The 25,405-nt window shown below is 35.9% G+C and overlaps 1 protein-coding gene across 1 annotated transcript in view; it reads right to left on the bottom strand.

Moving 5' to 3' along the window:
• The window catches only part of LOC149797841 (ATPase family gene 2 protein homolog A-like), a 62,909-nt gene that overhangs the window by 24,038 nt on the left and 13,466 nt on the right, over positions 1-25,405 (bottom strand). The window contains exons 6-9 of the mRNA XM_089962857.1: positions 21,468-21,648; positions 14,832-14,966; positions 10,811-10,928; positions 6,089-6,225 (exon numbers count right to left, since the gene is read on the bottom strand). Coding sequence (XP_089818983.1) covers positions 6,089-6,225; positions 10,811-10,928; positions 14,832-14,966; positions 21,468-21,648 — 571 coding nt within the window. The remainder of the gene's footprint in view (positions 1-6,088; positions 6,226-10,810; positions 10,929-14,831; positions 14,967-21,467; positions 21,649-25,405) is intronic.

Below are 25,405 nucleotides of genomic sequence, written 5' to 3'. Positions count from 1 at the left end.
CATAGTGGAAAAATGTGTTGATCAGTTAGCTGTGATGATATTTACAATGACAGAATTTAGCGGTTGAAAGCCCCGCCCCCCTCCCGTCGTCACCATTATAAGAGTACATCAAAAGAACATGCTGCAATAGCTAAGCGGCGCGATCAAAGGCTTTGACTGGCAGCTGGGTGGGAAAATCTACTGATATTTACAGTGCTTGAATTTAGAGGCAGAAATACCCAGAGATGTACATGTCGTCATTTATAACAGTACATCAAATAAACAACTTTAGCTTTCATTCTAGTGTTCATTTCCGAGTGTAATGGAATAAGCAGTGCACATGACCTCGGAATCATGACATGTTGAGACATAGACTTGAACGAGTATTTTGGGGTTCAACGGCAAACTGACGAAGATTGTGAGATTCAGGAGAGGGCTACAGTAGCTAGAACTGATAATTTGAAAGGGACATTAGCCAAGTGTATGAAAGTGTGTGATGCCTAGCTTAGTGCTTTGAATAAGACCTTCCTTGGATCGAAAAAATTCAGACTCACTCTGATGGACAAGCAAGAGCTATGTCAGTGTTATAAATATGTCAGTGTTATAAAGAATGAAGAAATTAAACTCTATGGCAACCAGTAGTTACTATAATTGGCATGGTTTTCTGAGAGGGGACTGCAACTTTTCCTGATGGGACTAATATTTTTACCAAAATGGGAGCCATGGACTCTTAGTTTTAAAATCCTAACGAGACCTCTGGTTCAAAACTTTTCTTTCTGGGACAGAGATATCCAAGAAAGAATACCTATGGGGCCATACATGTGAGATGTTGAAAATTGCACAACAATAAAGAACAGTAACTTGTTCAAGCTAGTTATGCATATGCCTTTCAGACAGCAGGAAATGAAAGGAGTTCACAGCACAGAATAATATTTGTACATTGAGGAGGAGGATCATATAAATTCAGAAACAATTAACAGATTAATGCTCATAAGGAACATAAGAGAATCCCCATACAACATAATTAAGCGTGTTTAGATCTCAAGTTGGCAGAACCACTGAGCAACAAAAGAATAAAAAGACAAACTTTTGTATCATATGCATATCTATGACCAAATGATGTACATGCTCTCTATGTGCAAAAATTAAATGACATTAAACATAAGAGACTGACTGATCTGTGTAAACTCAAAGCAAGATGGATAAAATTTGACCTGTTTATGTTCGGTTCTTCCATATATATAGATCATGGTGGTATTTTCTGCAGACCTTTTGGCACTTAGTTCCAAGCCATCATTTGGTATTTGTATTGCAAAATGGATAACTAAAAAAGTATATTATCTAGTATAATACATTTTAAAGCAGTATCATTAACTGATGATGAAATTGATGAAAAAAATACTTGATGTCATTCTGATATATGGATTTTTTACTACACTACTAATCTGTTCATCCTGATTCTTTTCTTTTTTTTTACCAAATCCTTTAGTCTTACTGGTACCGGTGCTTTTAATAAAATTGTAACTTCTATTTTCTTGCAATCTAAATATTTATAATGATGTGTTATTGTCAAAAGGTAAAATGTGCTTAGAGTTGTAAAATCTAAAACTATTAATTAGCAAGGGATTAAAGTAAAAAGTGGATAGAAGTTATTGCCATATTACAGTGCTGTTAGAAACAACAGAATAGTTGTACAAGATGTATTTTGCACAAAGTTGTAGAACTAGCGCTCGTATTGTCACCACATATTCTACTTAAATAATTATATCATTATTTCTGTATATTCCTATCAGTATTTTCCCAGTGGTAGTAATTTTCTGATCTGACGTTCATTTCTTGTGCAATTTTTACACATCAAGACTTCTTACCGTATCATTAGAAAACAATGTAATCTGCACCAAATTTAGTTGTTTGAGAAGAAATTAATTTTTTTAACCCAAAAATCACTAAAGCTACAAGTTCTTGCATTAAAGTCTCACACTAAATAAGATTTGAAGTAGCCACGAAAAAGTAGTTTAGGATGCAACTGTACCAATTTCACCTTTGGTATATCCAAATCTTGAATGTGATGGAGGAAAATAGCTCCAAAATAAACACATCAATATTAGAACCTGTTCATTGACTATGAATCAAGTATCCGAGTCCAACGGAATTGCTAGAAATTTTTTAATTCTTTTGACAACATCATAATTAGCTGTCAAATATGGAGTAAGCCTATAGTCTTTATGCCATCCCAACCATGACCCCACCATAACCACGTGACCATGCCCAATGACCTCACAGTAATAATCGCTATACAACTAGAGATGACATCTCTTCGAGAATTTTGATTTCAGTAGAGCTATAACAGAGTGGAACAGTAAGAAAGAGTGACAGATATTTAAGTGTTAGGGAGATATTTAACAATGGCTATTCCCACCACCACCACTTCCTCACTGGAGATCATGGTATTTCTGTTACTTGAACATTATCTTACAGTGTGTCCATTCAGCATGGTCAAAAAAGGCTTACAACCATTGAGTTGTTCAAGGACTCCCATTACTACAGATGTGAAAGAACGAGAACCATACTATAAATCAGTGAAATAAAATAGAGTATATATGTGTTTGACTGTCCCTGATTGGTTGATAATGAAAGTAAGATTTTGGTAAAAACAATCTTTTGAGAGCTTGTCCTACTTGTAACTGAAAAAAGTGAGGGACATTGTTTTATTAACATAATTTCCATCCCTTTACAGACCTGAGTTTGGACGACTCATTACTGAAATCAGCAGCTGACTCTTTGGTGCAGTATTGAAAGCACACATTTCAAATTTGTATAGATCCAGAAAATGGTGCGGCTGTTATGGGTTTTTTCTTCACAAAAACTGTCACCATAGATGTGTCTATACTGATATAAATTTGATCATGAGCACTCAAAATTTTAAGTTACTAAATTTTAATATCGTGGTGTTTGCACAAATTTACAGTGGGAACTGAATTAGTGCAGAGTCCTGAACTCTTGAGTTTTGTGCAGAAATATGGAATCCAAGCAGAATATATCCAGAAATGTAGAGGTTTTTAAGCTTGAATTTAGTCTCCCCATTGTATTTATTTCACACTGATATGCATATTCACAGAACATTTGTATAGTAGTAGGAAAAGTAAGTGAGAAAGTTAGATACATATCATAAACAAGACAAACAGTATGTGGGGGTAGAAGATCATTAGAACAGGCTGGAATGGAGAAGTAGAATAAAATCAATAATGAGTAGAAGTGTGCCTCCTTTTTTATGTGTGCAACATTATTTTCTTAGCTTCAGTAAGAAATTTCATCAAAAGGAAGACAATAAAGGGTGTACAGTTAACTAAACCAATATGAATTTAGCTACTTAAAAGCTGTATCAAATTGATTTTAACCTTCTGGTCTGTTTCTGTCCATTCTGGTGATATGTCCACTGAATCAGTATGGTTGATAGAAATATTTGGCAAATTTAAAAAATTAAAAATCTTTTGGCAGATTATGATTATACCCTACTTCTGCCTGAGAGATGTGAATAATTTTATTTCTTGGTTTGTTTATTGTAGTTGTTGCTCAATTCAAATGCATCATTGAAAAACACTGATGCATTCTCATACTTTTTTTCAAATATTTATTACAGATGCATATCATCAGATATTGGTGAATATAGCTTGAATAAGTTATAACAGTTCTAGTTGGAACAATGAACACTGTTAAGAGAAAATTTAAGTGAGCTAAAATGTAAACTTTTCGGCAGTGTGTGATGCAGGATTGCTCAAGACTTTTCCATCTCATATGCTCACCATGAAAAATCCATTTGCACCAACTGATGATGACTTTTAGGTAACTGTCAGAAAGGCACAATTGACGATATTCTATAGTCTACAAAAATTACTCGAGTCAAAAGTTGTAAACTCGTACAGCTGTGGCAAAAATGATTGACTAGTATCTTTGCTGCTGTTGCTACAGTTGATTAGTTCGTTGATTCTGTGTGGTTTGATTTTGGGTTTTTTGGTGATTTTTTTACAGTATATTAGGTGGAGGAAGGACCCCGAAAGACCACCAACCTAAATTGGTTGATCTGTGACACAAACTCACTCTGTGAGATGTTTAAGTGATGTAAAAGCAGTCACCTTATTACACTTGGGCACATGGAGCCTCTGTTGATTTGACATTTATCTCCAACAGCTGAAGTCATTTAGACATGAGCTCTCGGGGTTTCAGTAGATCAGTATGGCCTTACACCATTTTCAGATGAAGAGAATCTATATATGGCAGCCAGTTTTACTGCTGAAGAAAATCCAAGTCCTTTTGAGACACCAAACACCACTTATGTAGAACCACTGACCTTCCACAAGTAACTGGCAACATTTTCATTAGCACATTGGAGCCAAGTAATCACATGACAAGCATCTTGTACCACTGCCATGGAAGCCCCTCAGATCTGTATCACAAGACAAGCATCTTATACCACTCTGCCACAAAAGCCCCTCAGGCCATAGGTATAAGTCTCATATGAAAGACTAGAAGTGGGAGATAGAACCTGTGACAACTGGATTGAAAGTGCATAATGTTACTGGTAGGCCATCAGTGATAATGATGCTGTTGACAATGCAGTTAACTGCAATGACATTGATTTTATGAGTGCTCTGGGAAAAATGATTCCTTGACTTTCATCCATTTTTTTAAATCTATGATATAAAAATGTCTGACTTGATATATTTTGTTATAACTTTATATTAGTCTTGCAACAAGGCGTAAAAATAAAATAAGACATCGGTAACTGAAAAAGATGTTCTTACAAGAAATGATATAGTGTAAAAGTAGACAAATGATGCAACATCACTTCCAGAGGCATCATTGTTTGTTTTTTCTCTGACAAATTGTAAAAGTTTACCAAAACATTTATTGGAAAAAATAATAACAATGAATCATAGAATCTGACCACACATTTAAAGCAATACAAGATTTAACTATTATTCTAATCAAAAGCAGCATGCCTGAGAACAAAGAAAAATAGCAAGACATATTGATCACTTTAGGAAACACAGAGTTTAGTAAGGATACAAATTCATGATTTCTGTATTAGAATGGAAATATCTATTATAAAATCTGTATTCATGGATGTTAAATTAGTAGGTATTAAGGGACTGCTCAATGACATCTACAAATAATAAGCCACCATGAAAATCTGTGATTTCACAGTATCAGAGACAGACTTGGCTGACAGAAAAACAAACAAAAGGACAAAAGACTGATTATAATGAATGAATATAAATAAAAATAAGCAGTAGATTACATGATGTATATGAATTCAGTAGATTACCTCCAGCCAGCTGTCATTTAAATCGCTTCTGTCCCCAACCCAATATTAAAATCGCTTCTACCGCCCACTAACCCATGGCCAGAAATTATGTTAAAAAATATACTTCTGTAGGGGGCAGTGATTCTCGATTAAAACACATCTGACAGTGGATCATAATTTTTTTAAATTGCTTCTGTTGTGGGTTGGTTGAATTTGAAAGTGCCTTCCCTCCGGGGGGTATATGTTTTACTGGAACAGCCCTCAAACAAAATGTACCACTTTGTATTAGAATAATGACCCGACCTGTCTTTCTTTTAAATAGGAGTATTATACCATGACATATCCACACTTAAACATGCATGATCTTGCAGCCAATAATGCTTGAGAAACTAATATGAATGCAAAACTCAAACGGAGCAGAAATAAATTAAGATTTGCCAGCTATGAGATGAAAGTGTTGTACTTACCATGTATCCACAAAATTACAGCCACCAGTACATTTGATCCTGACTTTGGACAGAAGTATACCAACTTAGCACACAATGAAAAATTGGTCACAATGACCTACTTAAAAAAACAATTACAGTTTTTTTTTTAAATGAGTGACATCTGGCTGGATAAAACTATCCTGATATCCCCTGTCCATGTTAGTCAAGAGGATTGTGGAAGGGTGCAGGTAAAGTCAATACAGTAAGAAGTGTCAATTCTCTCTACTGAATCACTTCTTATAAGTAAAGATATAGCCAATTCAACAATAGCCAACAATTTAAATGTAGAGTTTTGATTACGTAACTTGTGATTTACCTTTGGTACTTCCAGCTGAACCTCTCTCATTGCACTGGGCTGCACTACAAGAATTGCTTGTGACATGTGTATTTTTGTTATACAAGATTTACTGCCAGAATGTCCCTTTACTGCCTCTTTCAAAGCACACATGCTGGCTGAAAGATTCACAAAATAAACACTTTATAGTTCAAGTTTACAATAAGGTGTACAGATGAACATAGTCTGAACTGTCAAAATACCAGCAGTGAATCTCAGCATTCACTTCTCAAGAAAGCAAATTCCCCTTCTCTGCTTACTAATAAATATAAAAAGTCTTTAGATATGTAAATTACCAAAGGTGACATTCACAGACTTGACTTGCAAAAAGTTCAATAGTTTGAGAAGAAACATGGCCATGTACCAAATATTTGCTATCTGCACCAAAGCAATGCTTAACAAACCCTTATTAGCTACCTGACAATGCCTAAAGTAACTAAGGCAAAAGTATCTACTTTATGATATGGGTTAGGAATGACAACAGAACAAGGCAGAGTTGCTGCCAAGATGGGGTGGGAGGATTCCCAAAACAAGTGGGAAGTAGTGAAAAAGGGGCAGGGGGAAAATCTGTTTGGGAGGAAGGTAAACTAATTTTGAGGACGTAATACTTACCTAGTACTACTGTGTAACTGGTACTTTTTGGAACACAGGGGAGAACTAACCCTTACCAGGCACTGTGAGATCACTAAAATACGATTTTCATTACATTTCCAGGCACTAATGAGTTAGATGGGCTCAAGAAGTAGCAATGGCTTGAACCTCTAATGAAGGGAATGACAAGCTCTCCTGATAGAAAATGCAATAAACTTTAATTGTTGGAAGCTGAAACATCTGCCAAGCCCTTTAGGGGGGCAGGAAAATATGTTTCATACACTTTCTTCTCTCTTAAGAAGCTGCCAACTAAATGCATAAAGCTCTAACTGGACATAAAGTCAAAATGGATCATCCCCAGCACAGATACGGTTAAGACCAGGGATCTCGATTAGGAATGGAGCAATTGATGGAAGCTGGCTGGTGTTTGTTAAAGACCTGGTTTGCAAAGAAGACAAGTAGACTTGTAATTCCACTTAACTTTGTACAGCCTGGCTCTATGGATAGGCCATGAAGCTTGATCTTTTGTTGTGCAGACCCTAATGAGGGCAAGAAATGAGGCTTGAGGGTTAGGTTCATTAAAGAAGCTTCACCGACTGATTCACAGGGAAGTTTAGTTGGAGACCATAAGATGCAAGAAATTCCATTAGTGAGCAAGACACCGATCTTGGCAGCTTAAATTACCTGAATAGGTCTGCTAAGTGAGCGTCCCCATGGCAGAGCCTGTCGATCACAGAGTGTTGCATAGGGCTGTCTATAGCTCTTGATAGTAGAAACTGAACATTGTTTTTCTTCAAAAGGCAAGAGAAAAAAATCAGCCACTGCACTCATAAAAGGACAGCTAGGATTGACATGTTTCTTACTGCATGCTTGGCATTACAGACCATATACATAGTCTTCTGGTCTGAATAATGAACTTGGGACTTGTTGAGATGAACCAATGGAAAAATGAGAATTTGCTAGCTGTTGTGTGGAGCATAAACCCTTTGCCAAGATGCGAGATCCCTCCTCTGGGCTAACATCCTGGGATGATCCACCAAGAGGATAAGAAGAGAGAACCACATTCACTGGGGCCACAAAGGGGCTAACAAAGTCAACTGAGCAGGATAAGAAAGTTTAAGCAACCAGATAATACTACTTCAGGCTGAAAGCATCTACTGCCCAAGTCCTATGGATAGCAAATGGGGAAATGAAAAATGGTAGGTTGTTGTTTAACCTTCAAACAAGTCTAAGAAATGGAGTCCCCCAAAGTTGGAACAGAGAATCTGCTATGGATTAAGTATAGAGACCATTCCATGAGGACTATCTTTCCTTCCCTTCAGAGACTGTCCTTCAAAATCTCTTTAAGAGGAATCTAGATTGCTTGGATGCACCTAGCAAAGAAGAGTAGAGTTTCATCAGCACACAAACCCAGAAAAATCAGCTCCAAATAAGCACCATGACTTGAATCTCAGGCATCTGCACACAGATAGGAGTGAAATTTGGGGTGGTGCACGAGGTCTCTGGCCAGAAACTGGCCCTGGTTTGTCAGCTGGTGGAAATCCACACCTAGGGAAATCTGGGTATTCAGAGGTTCCTGTGTCGTTTCCAGTTTGCCAAATTGGAGAAAATGAAGACGGCACAAGTCAGGGGACCATATCTGTTGCAGAGTACAAGGTTCCCATCAGAGAAAGACAAGAATGAGCCAACAACATGATCATTACTCTAAGCACCTCCAACAGACAGGTTCTTGACTACTCTGTGTTTGGGGATATGGGTTGACCCTGTTTGTTAAGAAACTTATCCCCATGTAATCGTGAGATGAAGTGCACTATGCTTTCTCTGGGTTTGATTTAAGACCCAGCCTGGTCACTATGAACCAACAATAACACAAATTTAGTCTGAAAGACTGTAGTTGGCCATTATGGATCAATCATCTATAAAGGAGGACATGGATACCTAGCGACTTTGATTGGGCTGAACAAGCTTTCTCAATCGCACCTTTCCAAAGAAGGGAGTGCACCTCTTCCTTTAATCGCATCAGTTTCAACTGGTGGAAGAATATGGGGACCTACCTAAAGATGGACATCCAGAAAGTGAAGCACCTTTGTGAACCAACATAAGTGGAACACTGCAGCAGTGGAGGCAAGTCCCTACAGCTCTGCCCTTGTCTTTAGCACTGGGGAAAGACCCACAAAAGATTCTTCTCTGGACCCATGTTGTATGCCATTCTGAGCCAGACTGCCAAAGGGGAGTTCTAAAAAGAGGTTGCTTTGACTGTGGCTGTATGGTTTTAAAGAACTTCATTAATGGACCCTCTTGCTGGTCTTGACGATGTAGCTTCTTGGTTTGATGGGCCAGGAGCAGACATAAAGAACCGGTATTGTTGGTCTCCAAAAAACTGAGAAGTCAAGGAAGGAATGAGGCCCCTAAAGATGGTCTCTGCTTCCTGGGTAGCAGCCATTAAAATGTTCTTAATGTTCTCTAATAAGACCTTGGATGTGTCTAGAGCAACATCTCTGCAGAAGTGAAGAAGCTCCAAGGATAACACATGCCAAGATTCCATCCTCAGCAGGTTGAACAATGCTGCTGAAAAGCGCTCAGCATGCGAGGCTAGGTTACTAACGTAAGGACCAACTGCTGTGCTGTAGTGGGAGGCATCACATCCTGTTTAAACTTAGAGATATTACAGGATTTGGGGGGGGGGGTGCCTTGATCTGACTTGGACATGACACAAATGTCTGCCCTTCTGGACCAAAGTGGGTACTGCTCCTCACTGAAGGGAGGACATGACAGAATCTGTCCTAGTGGAAAAGTGAAGGTGCTGCCAATCCCTCATGACAGGGTGCAACCTGCTCTCTGTTTCATGGAATGGGGAGGGTACTTCTATTCCTAATGAAAAGGTGAAACTCACACTTATTCAAAAACTTCTATAAAAGTAAATGTATGCATGTATTTTTGTGGACTTATGCCTAAACTAATACAATAAGCAAGAAGTCATAATTTCTAGGTGCTGTCTCAGAGAATTAAAACAATCACTGATATTTTAATACAAATGGGAAGCAATGCTAATTTAAAAGAAAATGTGAAAGAAAATAATTTGTTACTTTAATAAACAATTAACAGAATCATCATGAGTCAGCAGACCAAATATACTTAAGATATGGCAACAAAACCACCAAATAATACTGAAGATGATTAAAAATGACATTAATAAGCCATATTGAAGAGCTGGTAACAACTTATTTAGCTAAAATCACCAGTTTGGTAAGATTATTCATAAAAAGGATAATAAAATGGAATACTATCTGATACTAATTTACAAGAATTAACTGGTATTAAGTACCACACAACATAAAGGAAACAACTGTTGTTCAACTGGCTTTTCCTGGATGAAAATAGCACTAGCCAAATTAAAAGAATATGTGAAACAGGAAGATTTGTTGCTGTACTAAAACAATAAACAGAATTAATATGAATCTGCAGACCAAATTCGCTAAGGACTGGGATAGTTACTAAATATCTACACAAACAAGAAATAAATTTTCAACAATAATATTTATGCTACAACCCTGTGGGATAAGAACTTAACCAAAAGGTCATAACCAAACATTACCAGAAAATATGTGAATAGCTCTCCTGAGAGCTCATTTTCAACAGAAAAAATTCTTGATCAGATATAACTCCACATAATACAATAGTTGTTAACAGTTATTGCTATATTTCGTGGCAGATAAGCATTATCTGTAAACATCTGTGGGCACTTATGTAAAAAATATTTGGTCAAATTATCTTCAACAAATTTATGTTTGAAAAATCGCTTAAAGGTTTTTATGTTTTTGTAATGGCAGCTACATTTATGATGGATAAGCAGCATTTGAACACATAAAATTGTGTGTAAACTGGTCATGCAGTTTCTGAGAAGTTATCAATAACAAGTGTGAATGGACAACACAGGATAGATAATACATGACAGATAAAGGATGATATCATAACCTCAATGGGCAAAACGGCCACACGAGCCAAAAATGTACACTCCTCTCAACTATTTGGGTGACTGATAAGAGAAAGAATACTTCTACATTCGAAACTAAACATATTCAATACAGTTCATCAAAAGAAAGCCATTCTCACCTTCTTTGCACAGAACTGCCAGATCAGCACCAACAAAGGCATGAGCAACATCAGCCACACTTTTGAGATCCTCTGGTGACAGATTATGTTGAATCCTAGACAGAAGTTTCTCCAAAATCTGAAATTAAGGTCACCATTCTTGTTTCATCATGCATTTAGCTAAACTTAATTTATATTATCTCATTTGTACAAGTTTAAAAAACAGTAGGAACAAGTAATGTCTGTAGACCAATTATGGCAAGTACTCCCCATTTGCAAATTTGGATAAGTACTCTATGGATAAGTTAGCACAAGTACCCTCTATGGAAAGCTACAGTAGGTACTTTATGCAACATATGCTATGTAATCTATATGAGGAAGTTAAAGAGTGAAGTGGCTTGAGGTAGTGAAAAGTGGAGAACCTACAGAAAAATACAGATCAATATGGGCAGCCATTAACAGGTACATCCTATGCTTGCTTGTAAAGGGCCTCAGATGTAAATAATGCCATTTTGAACTGCCTTCAAGTTTATAATAAATGTATTAACACAATAGGGACAACATATGTCATAATAATAGCAAATATAAGTGGTAGTCTGAAGCAAATGAATGATTTTTCAATTCTTTCATTCAAAGGTCTCAGGAATACAAGAGGCCCAAGAGGCCTGAGATTGCTCACCTGGCTAACATGTTCCCAACAGACAAATGCAAGGGCAGTTGACCAAGAAATGTGTTTCAGAAGAATGATTTCTGTATAAATTTCTGATGACTGCACATTATAAAACTGGATGACACATCATCATCATTTGTCAAATACTGAAAAGCCTCTGTATCAGGATAGTTTACATTGAAGTTGGTCAAACTGTCTTGATGGTGATTTTTTTTCAGGCAATGTTGCATAACTTTGAATGACTAGCATATAGTCTAATTTATGCAAATTTTGTTCATCTGTTTTTCATTAAATTTTCTTCACAATATTTTTACATGTTTATTTTTAGTAACAGCTGCCATATTTGATGATAGATCAATGTAATTTGTATAAATTTTCAAGGCCTTTTGCCAGGGCATTTTCTATCAAATTTGGTCAAATTTTGTTCAGTGTTTAAGAAGAAGTTCAAAGGTTCATTTACTTTTAGTAATGACATCCAGATATGAAGGTGAAATGGAAACCATAATACAGAATTAAAAACCTATTATGCTTTAAATCTGGTAATATTATGTTAATCATTTTTTCAGAAGTCGTTAAAACTTTTTTTTAAATATTTAGTTACAGATGATGTATCTGTGATGAAATTTGAAACCCTTAATACCAAGATACTGTCAGTTATTTTTTGTCACATTCTAGTTAGCAGTTTTGATTAAAAAAAAGCCATTAACAGAATTTTCCATTTTAATAACAATAGCTGTATGTGATGGTAGCTTCACATCATTTATATAAAACTGAAACTCTTATGTTGCATAATGCTTCTGGTAAATTTGGTCACACTGTACACCGCTCCCTCGATAACTCACGCCCGGATAACTCGCGATCCCGCTTATAACGCGGTGTCCGTCTTGGCTCCTGAATTTTTCCAGAGAAAATGTAGTTAAAATATCTTTAAAATACGCTGAACATGAAAAAATTACGATAATAATTGATAAATTAAACCTTGATGCATTGCTCGTTTTATCATCGAAAATGGTGATTAATGCCTGTAAAAATATAATCCATATTTTGAAATTTGCAAGTTCTAAAGAAGAATTAATTTCAGAGATCTCGAAAACGCTTAATTACGCGTACTTGGATGCCAATTTTTGATCTGGGATGCAGAAAATCACTGAGGCTGGAGTCCTCCGTACGCATGTAATAGGTGCGTGGGAAAATACAAAGATTTACCGGTCCTGTTTCAGCCACCTGCTTTGTGGGAAAATGTGTTGATCAGTTAACTGTGCTGATATTTACAATGACAGAATTCAGTGACTGAAAGACTCTTTGATGTACTGTTGCCAGTTTATAAGAGTACATTAAAAAAAAAAAAAAGAACATGATGCAACAGCTAGGCGGCTAGTTCAAAGGCTTTGACTGGCGGCCGAGTGAGAAAATGTACTGATATTTAGTGATTGAATTCAGAGGCAGAAAGACCCAGTTTTAAAATCCTAGCGAGACCTCTGTTTAAAGATATATATTATGTAAGTTTTTATGATAAATAGTTGTCAGTATACTGTAAATAAACAGTCTGGTGAAATAGCGATCAATGAAAACTTCTGGTAAATGTTAACAGGTGGCAACAAAGAATGAAATAAACACCAATTAAACGTCTTCCTGTGTGAAAGTCACATTCTAATCCTTTAATTCCATTTCAGTGTAAACATTATAATCACAACATATTCTGTTCATTGAAAACATGAAAAGAGTCAATTGACCGTCACATCAAAACCCATGAGTACTTCAGTGAGAACCTAATTACATGTACATGCCGGCTTTGTTTTGATCAACAACTTGGGGAAGTGTTTGTTGCATATAAAAAAAAAATCGATTACAAGAGACCCCGGGTGCTGGATTAAGGGTCTTGGAGCTGCCTTTGACGTAAAGCAAAACTGTAACAGAGACAACGACGATGATAGTGACTTCGAATGTTTCAGTGAAACTGATGTCATTAATGCCGAGGCTGTTTGGGAGAAATTCATACAGATTCATGGTCCTGAGATGGGCGTTTCTCTTGATGATATGGAGGAGTGGATTTGTGCTGACAATGATTGCCCCACAGCCGAAAACATGTCAGATGAAACTATAATTATTTCTATAGCGAACAAATTTGCAGCCGAAGACGATTCTAAATGGAGTAACACAAGTGTTGAAAGTGATGCAGACGCAGATGTTGCACCCCCCACCCCTCTGCACAGGAAGCAATCAAATATTTTGATATTGCCATAAGGTGGCTGGAGACCCAAAATGTTGACTACATAAAGCTCATGCAGTTGAGAAATCTGAGGGGATTTTCTCGGCGGCAGAGAAACCAAGGAGTAACACACACAGAAAAAAATAACTGATTTTTTCAAAAAGTGAATTGATATTTGTCAAGCATGGCACAAACGGCAAGTATTAACTTGTTCTAATTTACGTTGTTTTAAATTTGTAGACCAATTAAATATGTTAGTACTGATTAACCCTTGTTTTTTTTGTTTTCCATTTTACTTCTATCGCATTCAAATCTATCTATCTATCGTTCGATCAACACTGTTTCTCGAAAAGAGTCGATCTTCTGTATATAAAAAAAACGTCTAATTTGGATCAAACAATAAAACTAGAATGTATCCAATTCAACATAAAAATTAGTGACGTAGTACACAATGTGTGAAGTGGTACACATGTTAAGCGAACGGAAACCACGTGGAATAATGTTTTCGATGATCGCCTCAATATACTGTAATTTATCCTGAAATTAATGTTGTCCTATGAGGAAATAATAAAGTACACCGTTATGAAGAGATATTTATTAACAGTTAATCTCAAAACGATTATAAAGTGAGTATTCAACAGTATAATCTGCCTACCCCCTCCCCTTATTTCTCCATTATGTCGTCAATCACTTTATTGGTTTTGGGCTTATTTTATAGGTTCCTCGATAACTCGTGCCTCACTTATAGTGTGGTCAATGTTTCTGGACCCCGATGTGCGCAAGTTATCGAGGGAGTGGTGTATTCAGCACTTTTTTTGTTGAAGATTTACACCAGGATGCAGCCTTAGAGTAGTGCAATAACAAAGTTGTGCTAAAGAGTAGTCAGAAAAAGGATGACAGACAACAGGTACTAGACCAGCTCATAAGCTGATCTGGTTAGCAGAGCTAAAATAACCACAGAGCTCTACCTATCCTGTCAAATAATAACTATTTGGATACTTCTTCAAATAATGTGTTGTTAATATTTCACACATAAATGATCTTGCCAACACCATAATTTCTATCAGCAATAAAGTGATTCCAGGACCAATGTCTCACTTGTTTATGCAGGCAAAACAATTAAAGGTTATCAGAAAATGGCTAAAACAGTCTTCTTAACCCACCTCTAACCTATCATGTGCTGTTGGTACTCCTATTTCAATCTCTCGATCAAATCTTCCAGGTCTCCTCAGAGCTGGATCAATGGCATCAGGCTTGCTGGTGGTGCCCAGCACAAAAACATACTTATCTCGGCCTTGCTGAAATAAATTATTCCAGTTTATTATCTCCAAGCAATGTACTGAATGAAATAAGTTATCTTCCCAAATATGAAATTTTTAACATCAGTTTTGAGTTTTCTAGTCAGGATAGATCCAATAATTATAATTAAGAACAAAATGATAAGTTGATCGAAATCATGGAACTAAGGCAAACTTTGTCATTATTTTTTAACTTGAATACTCAAATAGTTGAATCTCTCAATGTCATGACATGGATCCTAAATTTCAACAAAGCTTTATGCCAAAGACAACTAGTTTGATTTGTTAATCTAATGGGTTGAATTGAATTTTTTAATTAAAAAAATTGTTCAAGCACTATGTTCCTTTTTAAATAATAAAGATGCTACAGGTTTTTTATTTATGAAAGTTCATTTCAATATGTCAATAGTCAAAGCATTTTGTTGCCAGCATGCAATTAAAAAAAAAAAGGTCATCTTTAAAAAATCTGATAATTATTGATCTAGTTCTTTTTGTTTGTTCTTAAATCCTGGACAAACAACAGCTCACCAATGTTTGCTAGATCAACATGACACACATGTGCAGCATACAATGCCGTTGATGAAACGAGCTGACCAGCCTAATTGATAAATCAAGTAATTTCAAATCATGAAAGTGAATTCCACATCTAGTTGGTGCTGGTTTATGAAAAACAAGAGATCCACATGGGCCTTATATCATTCATCTAACATCAGCCTAATGCTCAAATGCACGAGCAGTTGGCACAAAAAACTGAACCAGTAGAATTTCCTTGAATGCTGTTAACTGCACATGTTACAAAAACTGTTTCAAGGTTTATCCAGATTTCATAACTTCATCTATATTTGATGGCGTATCAACATCATTTGTGAAATACAGAAAGACCTAAAGACCAGAATGCTTTCAGTAAGAGTTGGTCAAAGTCTGTTAAATGGTTTGTTGAAATAAAACTGTGTAAATAATTATTCTATTTATAATAATATATTTTGATATTTGATGGGGATCAGCATCCTTTCAATAATTGTGAAAGGCTGTCTAGCTAAGATACTTTCTGTAAAAGTTTTTCAAATTATGTCAAGTTGCTTTTTAAAACAAAAAAGTTATAACAATGATGGACTGCAAAGTTTTGTACAAACTTAAATACAATTTATGTCAAGCTGCTATTTTTTAGAATGGAGACCATGTTTAATGGTAAATCATCAACATCGGGTTAAATTTTTATTGGAGAAGTCACTTTGAAGTTTTTCTCAGTAATAGAGTGATGGTGGATTAGGATATAGGCAAATCTAAAAGTCTTTGAAGTAAAGATATTATCCATCAACTCTCATAAAATTAATTTTATTCAGCAATTTAGAGAAGAAATCATTTAAAGGTTTTTCATTTTATTATACAGGGATGAATACAGCCTTCCAAAAATAAACCCTGAAAATTTTCCATGCATTTCCAGGGCAAGTGTAAAGTCAGGAGTTTCACAAAAAACCAAAACATGCACAACACTTTCATCATATCAAAACATGTAAGAAAAGATTGACTATTTTTATCATTTATTAACTTGAACACTCTTTCATTGTTCTGAGAAGCTGCTTGTATGAAACTGTTGATATCCCTTCTTTCAGCGTGTATGAAACTGTTTCCCAAACAGCCTAGGGCACCGGCTGTGAGATTAAAACAACTGTTTCCTATTGCACTGTTTTAAAATTGGATGCGAATTTTTGTTAAACATCAGATATATATCAAAATGATTAGTATATAAAATATACTAAGCACTTCAAGTACTGAGCTAAACAGCTCAATTAAATGCACATATCAATTTTGGGATTTTTTTGGAATTTTTTTCTTCCTTTGGGTTATAAAGGTGCTACAGTCTACACTGAAAAATTAGGATGGTCTGCTGAGTGAAAATATCTTCTTTTGGCCTGAGGCAGTCACTGCATTTTCAAAGATGAAAGTGACTGAAAAATAGTTGGAACCTTCTGCATGGTTAGGGAGCACTTTTTTGCCAAGTGATTTTGAATTATTTTGTCTTTGAAGCTCATTCACTAGGCAAGTCCAGGTTCCTCCAATTTCCGAATATATTCTGAAATTCCATCCTTATTGTTATCTTTTTCTTCTAGCCAACTCCAGCTGAACAGAATTTTTATAGACTGGTCAAAATTTAGTTACATCCATACATTTTCCTTTTTCAACAAATTTCAATTCCACAGAAGTCACAAAAAGATCTGAGTGTAGGAGACATTACTTGAAACTGCACAATGAATGACTGAAACAATGAACAGTTCCTGCCTGCAAAATTAACTTCTGGTATAAGGTGTCTTGGTGTTCTATTACCTTCTTTCCTACTTGAATTGCATCCAGGAACAAATATTCTGATTAAAAAAAAGGCTGGAAAAAAGTCCACCAGAAATCTGACCAAAAACAGGGAGGAAAATTGGTCTGCAAAAACCGGGTTTCTGGCTAAAACCGGAAAATTTCCATCTTAGATTATAGTAATGGCAACTATAATTAATGTCTGATCAGTCCTTTATGCCAGGTGACTGCTCTGGTAGCCTAACTGGTTAGAGCATCCACTTCAGATGTGGGAGGTCACGGATTCGAACCACCGCTGAGTCACACCAAAGATTTACAAAAATGGTACTAACAGCTGCTTCACCTGGCATTCAACATTAAGAGGTTAGTGTTAGGAACCGGTCGACTTGGTGTCAGGATAATGTGACTGGGTGGGACATGATGCTACATGTCTGCAGCATTATGGTCAGTGCTAGACATCACTATAAACTATCACACTGCAGACATCGTAGTAATATGACTAGAAAATTATTAAAGCTATGTTCAAAATACAAATCACACACACACATTCATGCTAGAATAATATTTATAATATTTGGTCAAATTCTGCTGAGTGGCTTTTGTGAAATTATTTAAATATTTCTTGTTTTTTTAATAATGTCTGCTATATTCAATGGCACATAAGAACCATCTGAACAAGTTTGAAACAGCTTTAGGCCAGAATGCTATCAAATGAAGCCAAATTGTGAAAATTGAAAATAGCAAATGTGAACAGATGACATATGACACACTGCAGACAACAGCATAAGAACACATTGTTGTATAGCCAGGGAAACTAAAATTTTATAAAAAAAATCCCACAATGAACATTGCCTTCTTGCCCATTTGCTTTGGTTCTTTTGTCAGCCATTTGGCTTGGTTCTGTTGTCAGCCAATCATTTTATGATTCAATGACTGACAGCTGAAAAATCTATACATTCTATGGAAAACAATAATTCCTATCCCCAATATCTATCCCTAAATAAGTGGGGTGTTATATATTGTGTATGTTTAATAATTTTATGTGAGTTTATTAGTAAATAATTTAAATCTCAAAAAAGTCTAGCAGAGAAAATTTAGAGCTCTCAAATGTACATAGACACAGTTTATTGATCCAGACACTTGTGAACTATAATATTGTATTCTATCTTTCCTTTCATTATTCTTGTATTAATTTTTGGCATGGATTTCAAACACATTATTTTCTATGCTTCTTTGTGCACAATTCTGAGGGAAATAGTTTACCATTATGGATACAATTAGATCAGTTGATGTGTAGACATGTACTTCACCTATTCCAGTTATACCACTGCCAATTTTGGGATACAAGCATGTACCAATGCCTGGTTCTCTGCAGAAATTACATATGCAATTATGGTTTTCACTTCTGAAAAACAGCTAACGCTGTCTTTTTCATCACACATTCAAATGTATATACTTAACTACAGACTTTATAGTACAAGTCACACAGGTCATGTAACCATTCAACACTGACTATTTCAGTAATAGGTGTCATTTTATATGATTTAACCCACGACCTCCTGCATCCGAGGCTGACGTTCTAACCACTAGGCTACCGGAGCGGTCCTAGGTATTATGTTGCAGATTCTACAGATAGCAATGTAGCAGATATCTCACCAAGAATTCGTTAAGCTTAAACAGGCTCTAAAAAACTGATATGAAATAGCTATAAAAAAAAAAGCAATAAAAAAAATACATAAAATAAATAATTGCAATTATAAGAGTTTAACATTTTTTTTCTGAGTTTATTGTGGTATAAACTATCAGTTGCCAACTCACACAGCTTACATAATGCCCTTCAGTCATTATTTTTGTGTTTTGGCAACTAACAGCTTTATACCACAGTAAAAACAACACTAAACTCTTAAATAACTCCCTCAAATTAGTTCCGAGTCACACATAAAAAATGAAATCATTTTTTTCAAAATTTTTAACCCGTAAGTGCTTGTTGTAACATCATGGCTGAAAGAGGTAAATATGCTTTGCATACTCTGAAATATCAAAAGATCAAGAAGATATTAGGTCATGAGAATAGAATGATCTCTGCAAGATTCACAATCTATTTCCTATCACCATGATTGATCTGCTTCATAAACTGAGAGGCCTGTTGCCACCTGCAATAAGATTTGGGTTCAAACTGTTGTGTTTTACCAACAATCATCTCTCTGGCGATAGTTGTAAAATATGCAGGTATTGAGTCAGGCAGTTCCTGTGATGCCTGTGTTGATGTCTTTTGATACTAACATCCAACATCAATTGTCTACCAAAGGTATAGAATGGAGAGCCAAGGAATGATGCAGCTTCAGTGAAGGCAAATGGAGACAGGCCTCTCATCTCATAGTTCAAAACTGTTCAAGGCCATCAGGGCTTTAGCCACTAAATGGTGCATAGCCCTGTTAATTATCTTGGTGGTAAGGGACATGAACTTCTATGAACACTCACTGCCAAAATTTTCAGCAAGACGAAAAATGTTAGCATTGCCAGATCGTATATCAAAGAAGTGACCACCACCCAGAATCCATGATTTTATTCAACAGACAATCAGAGATCTCCTTTTGATGCACCTGAATGTAAAGCTTGCAGAGATTACTCTAATATCATGAGTGGTAATCTTAATAAGGTGACTCTTTTGATACCTCCTAGTACACAGAGTATATTACCCATTTCAACCATAAAGCAAGGACTTGAGGAGTAATATCCCGTTTCCCCGCTATCACCAGAAGAAAGTGGCATTTGTATGTGCCACAACTCGTCTGTTTCAAGCAGTGCTTGTGTGTGTGAACAAGATCTTAAATGGCCACTGCTCTCAACCTGTCTATGGAAGACAGCAAGTGAATGATGACTCTTTGAGTATCAACAGAAGGTAACCTGTTTTAGGCTACAAAGTGTGTGTGTGTCAAGAGGACCAATGAAACATCCAATCTGAAGTGAAGATAGTTTGGGTCGGCAGAAAAGGCATTCGATTCACTCACCATGCATGTTAAAGCTAAAGTTATCAGGAAACATGTTTTGTATAATAGCAACTTTAGCAAAGTGCAGGCTAAAGGCTCAAACTGAGCCATGTTAAAACCCCGACAGTAGTTTTAGCGAAGTGTGGGCTAAAGGCTCAAACTGAGCCATGTTAAAACCCTGACAGTAGTTTTAGCGAAGTGTGGGTTAAAGGCTCAAATGTATTGGAACTGAGCCATGTTAAAACCCATGACAGATTCTAATTGGGAAAGAGTTAAGTATTTGGTCTATTGTGATCAAAATTGGTGAAAAGATCCAATAGATCTTTATCATGCCCAATATTATGTCTACCATGTTGCCAGAATGTGTCTGATATCATGGAGTGGTGGCCTTTGATAGTAATTGGGGCCAAATTTTTCTCTAGAGCCAGAGAAAATTTGCTCAGTTAAGGGATTCAGGCACTCCCCTTAGTTACATACTACTAGGACAGCATGCATTCCACTCCAGAAGTAACACAAGTACTTATGGGATTTTGTGACAATCCTTTTATCATGTGGAGACTGCTCTAGTAGCAATCTAAGTGGGCAGACAACTTTTAGCTTTTAGCCTGGAAGGGCAGGATCTGCAAGGTAGTGATAGTGCTCCTAACGTAGTATGATAGTGTATTTTAAGAAATACAAAGGTAATCAGGGTAATCACATCATTCATGAATATAAAAACTTTCATAAATTGTCCCTGGAATCAAACCATGCAAACTCGATACACAAAAAAGAACTGGGATACATGAAATCAATAAGGAATGTTTGCTCCTCCAAAGTAGAGCAAGTTCTGGCATTTTTTAACAATGTCATCTTGACACAGCTTGAACACAAACTTTCAGCTTTACGCAAGTCTGTTCATGAAATGCAGTTTTTATGGTTTTGAACTGATGCTAATAAATCATTAAATGTTGATATGGAATGGATACTATTTAATTTTAGCAGGATCAGTGAAACTACCACACAGCAGCAGTAAGGGGAGGTGATGGAAAGGGTTTTGGGAAGAGTTTCCTCCTTTTGTTTCTGTGGTATATAGACAGGAAAGACAACCAAAAATCATCTTTCTGTGATTGCTAGATTCGAGAGGTTGTGAAGCTTCTTCCTGATGATAATATGATTGGGAAATGTATTCAAAGGAGAAATGTTTTTATTTATAGTAATCAAGCAATACCGTATCAATTCCATCCATGAGAGTAAGGAATGTGGCCACAACCCTCTTCTCCAGCTCATTATGGGTGGAGTCACGTCTAGGACAGATGGCATCTATTTCATCGATGATTATCAGGCTTGGTGCCTGTTCAGCTGCAGCCTTAAAAATGTTCCTCAATTTGTTTTCTGTTTCCCCATAAAATCTGTCAAAAGTTGAGCATAAAAAGTCAGTTATACAATAATTATGACAATTTAATAGACTCAGCTACTTCAGAGTTCTATATCAGTTCAACTGAACAACAATTTGCAACAAAATGTATGGCAAAGGGTTCAGACAATAGTCAGTCAAAACAATGCTTAGTTTACATACAGAAGAAAATTTACTGGACATGTTTTATATTTGAAGATATCAATGCTGATTTTATTCTTGTAATAAAGTAGCATACAAGCAAAGCTGGTAAAAAGATATTTATCGATAATGACCTCAAACCCCGCAAATCAAGACAATTATCCCTCTTCTTAGACGCTAAGGAAAATATTGCTGAATGCACTCAAAGGTGTACATTACAATGGCACCAAAGTTACTGGTAGTCCAGGGGTCAGCAACCTATGGCATGCATGCCACAAATCTAGATTTTAACAGTGTTACTCTCTTAACTTGTGGAATGGACTTGTTAATTTTGTAATCAATCTGGAAAAAAGTGGCATGTTAAGTAAAACTGTTAAACCAAAGTCAATTTCACAATATAAAGGATGATGTCTTAAAGTAAGATTAATTAAATAAATTCACAAACTGATTTTCAGTGTAGTTAATTATAAATATGGTCCTAAATAAAGATTATAGCTTTTATCTTGCCTGACCAATGACCAAGTCTAAAGATTACCATTTAGCAAAATGAAGTAAATACAGTAATCTTACTTATGCTTTAACGATGAGGATCAAGAGGTATGTGTAAACCTTGGTTCACTTGAATAAATTTAATGGACAAATATGCTCGGGGATGTGTAGTAAGATAAATATGAGTCCCAAGATCAAGCTTACTTTTATTTACAAAACACCCTGTTGCAGATAGTAAGGCTTCAATATACAATTAACTATAACAAGGATGAATTTTACATGTGCTGAACAAATTAAGTACTGTGTGTAAAAAAAAGGACATATCTTTTGCGAGTCATACATTTTCTCATAAATGTGTCTCCTGCATGCAATTAATTTTACAACAAGACTACTTCAAAGGGACTGACACTCTACTGGGTAAAAAGAATTCCTAGGAATTCAAGATAAGACCATTTCTTCCTTTTAACTCCTGAGAGTTGAAAGCATCTTTGACATTGTGCACTCAGCTTTATAAATGGTCTGGCAATCTGGGTTTTGGTAACTGAGAGGGGTGTTTTATTAACTAGCCATAACCTTTCTGGTGCAAGTAATATGCTCTCAGCTCATTTCACGTGCTAATAATGGGTCAGTCATAAAATAGGATGTGCCTTTGAATAAGGCATTTAAACCAAATCATGTCCTTCTTGGACCTGGGACATGTGAATCCCTTTAGTGCAACAAATTACCTGTATTTGAGTCTTGCCTTCAGCCAGTAAATCCATCTTTAAACGAACTCATAGCTTCTAAACATAGGATGAGATTATGTTATTGATGCTTGGTTATAATTATGGTTGAGAACAAACATTTGACTGACAGAAATCAAGCTTAGACTGGTGATCAATGTATTGCATGTTAAATTTGCAGATTTTCAGTAATATTTTACACAACTGGTCTCCTACTATCAAGCAACTTCAGGTTGCATTAGTGCACTTTTATGACTCTTTTCTGACATTTTAAGAATTAAAAAACAAGTTTTCTTCAATTTATAGAACAAATAATTAATAATGGTCTGATAGGACTAGTGCTGCTTACATATAACCATCCATAGTGATAAGAAGATTTTCAACATGGCCACTATGTGACTCATAATGTATGTCATATCAACACCATGTTCATCTAAGACCAACCAGATATCATAAAAAGTCTTTTGGTGAAAACCCTTAAGTCAATATGACTTTCTATCCAGGAGGAATTGTAATAACTTGATTTTCAAGATAGGTGCCATGGACTTTTCCCAAACTTTCAAAGACCACAAACATAGATTTCCAAGACCTATTTTCGCTAAAATTTTGTATACAAGTTATGTTATATGAGAAAACAATGAATGAAAAATACTACAATACTGTTTAATAATAAAATTCAAACTAGAATTAATTTCCTAAAATTGCTTTATAATGAATTGGAAGATAGGTTAACATTCATTGTTATTTAAAAAATATGTAACTTATGCATTAGATTTAATACAAAATAAATTGTTCTCATAACAGACATCAGCACTGCTTTAAATGCATTATTATAGTTGCTGTTTTTTTCTCTTCAATCATTTTGGAAAGAAAAGCCACCGTTGTCATCTTTTTCTCTGCTCTTCTCCTCTTTTTCTCTGCTCTCTGACTCTGTGACAAGCACAATGAGTCCTTTTAACTCTGCTTCTTCTGCACAGAGGAAGCATGTAGGCTGGCTATGTCAAATTTGAGACAGCTTTTTGGCACTGAAGTCAAGTTTGTCGTCTTTTTACACAATGTGTGTGTGATATTTAACATAGCTTTAACAATTTTTCAGTCATATTGCTATGATGTCTGCAATGTGGCAGTTTATAGTGATGTCCAGCATTGGGGTATCATGCTGCAGACATGAAGCATCATGTCCCACCCAGTCACGTTATCCTGACACCAGGTTGACCAGTCCTAACACTAACCAAGCGAGGTAGCTGTTAGTACCATTTTTGTAAGTCTTTGGTATGACTTGGCCGGGGATCGAACCCATGACCTCCCACTTCAGAGGCGGATGCTCTAACCACTAGGTCATTGGAGCGGTCCTTTACACAATGTACAAAAAGCCTTTCATATACATGTTTTATCCTTTTTCAGCCATTCCTTGTATTTCTCTTTTTCAAGCCAGATATCACTGAACAAGCAAAGACCTGGCAATTTTTAACATGAGCTGAAACAAAACTGACGACATAAATCGACTCAACAAATTTTGAATCCTCGAGCATGTTACTTTTGCAAACTTTCTACATAGAGTGAGTGCTTGTTCAATTTAATGAAAATTCAATTGGCTGAAAAGTCTTGTTAAAAAAATAATCATGAATTAGTGTAATCAACATTTTGATTGACCAAAGATGATGGACTCGTCCAATCAAATTGAACGATTCATCAAAAGAAGCCAGGAAAACTGACTACATCAGAATCTAATGACCTTAGGCAATTTTATTTTGATTATAATAATAATGATAATAATAATAATAATAATAATAATAATAACCATAATAACAATAATAATAATAATAATAAGGACTTTGTATAGTGTCTGAAATTTAGAAGCTCTAAGCACTTTACAACATAAGATAACGCCTAAAAACATATATAATGATTTATGAAAAACAAAAACCATGAAATTAGAAAACAAAAAACATGCTGAAAATAGGTATGGTGCTAACTTTCTTTGATGAAGGGTGCGATGTTTTTATTGAAGACTGTAGCCGGCGTGCTTTGAATAAGAGTGCATGTGTCAATGAGGTCACTGCCAAGGCCAACAAATACTCGTTTGTTATTGCAGCAGCAATGAAATTACACAGGTAATCAGAGGAAAGAAATCAGGAAACCTTGACTACATCCGAATCGAACAACCTTGGACAATTTTATTTGTGATTACAGAAAGACCGTATGAACCCTGATAGACCCAGATCTACTGTTTCATAAGGCACCAGCAGATCTGGGTCATTTGTTAGGGGTCAACAAGAGAAAAACAAACACTGATTCTGATCTGCTGTTACATTATGCGACATCAGTTCAGGGCCCATGTCATTTGCAATTGGGCTCAATTTGTATGTGATTACTGCAAACAAGCAGATTTAAATACCC

Source organism: Sinohyriopsis cumingii, chromosome 6 (genome assembly GCF_028554795.1).
Source record: "Sinohyriopsis cumingii isolate HCF-2022 chromosome 6, ASM2855479v2, whole genome shotgun sequence".
In the NCBI taxonomy this organism is placed as follows: Eukaryota; Metazoa; Mollusca; class Bivalvia; order Unionida; family Unionidae; genus Sinohyriopsis; species Sinohyriopsis cumingii.
The sequence above is the reverse complement of the archived record's forward strand: the minus strand, read 5'-3'. Positions and strand labels throughout refer to the sequence as shown.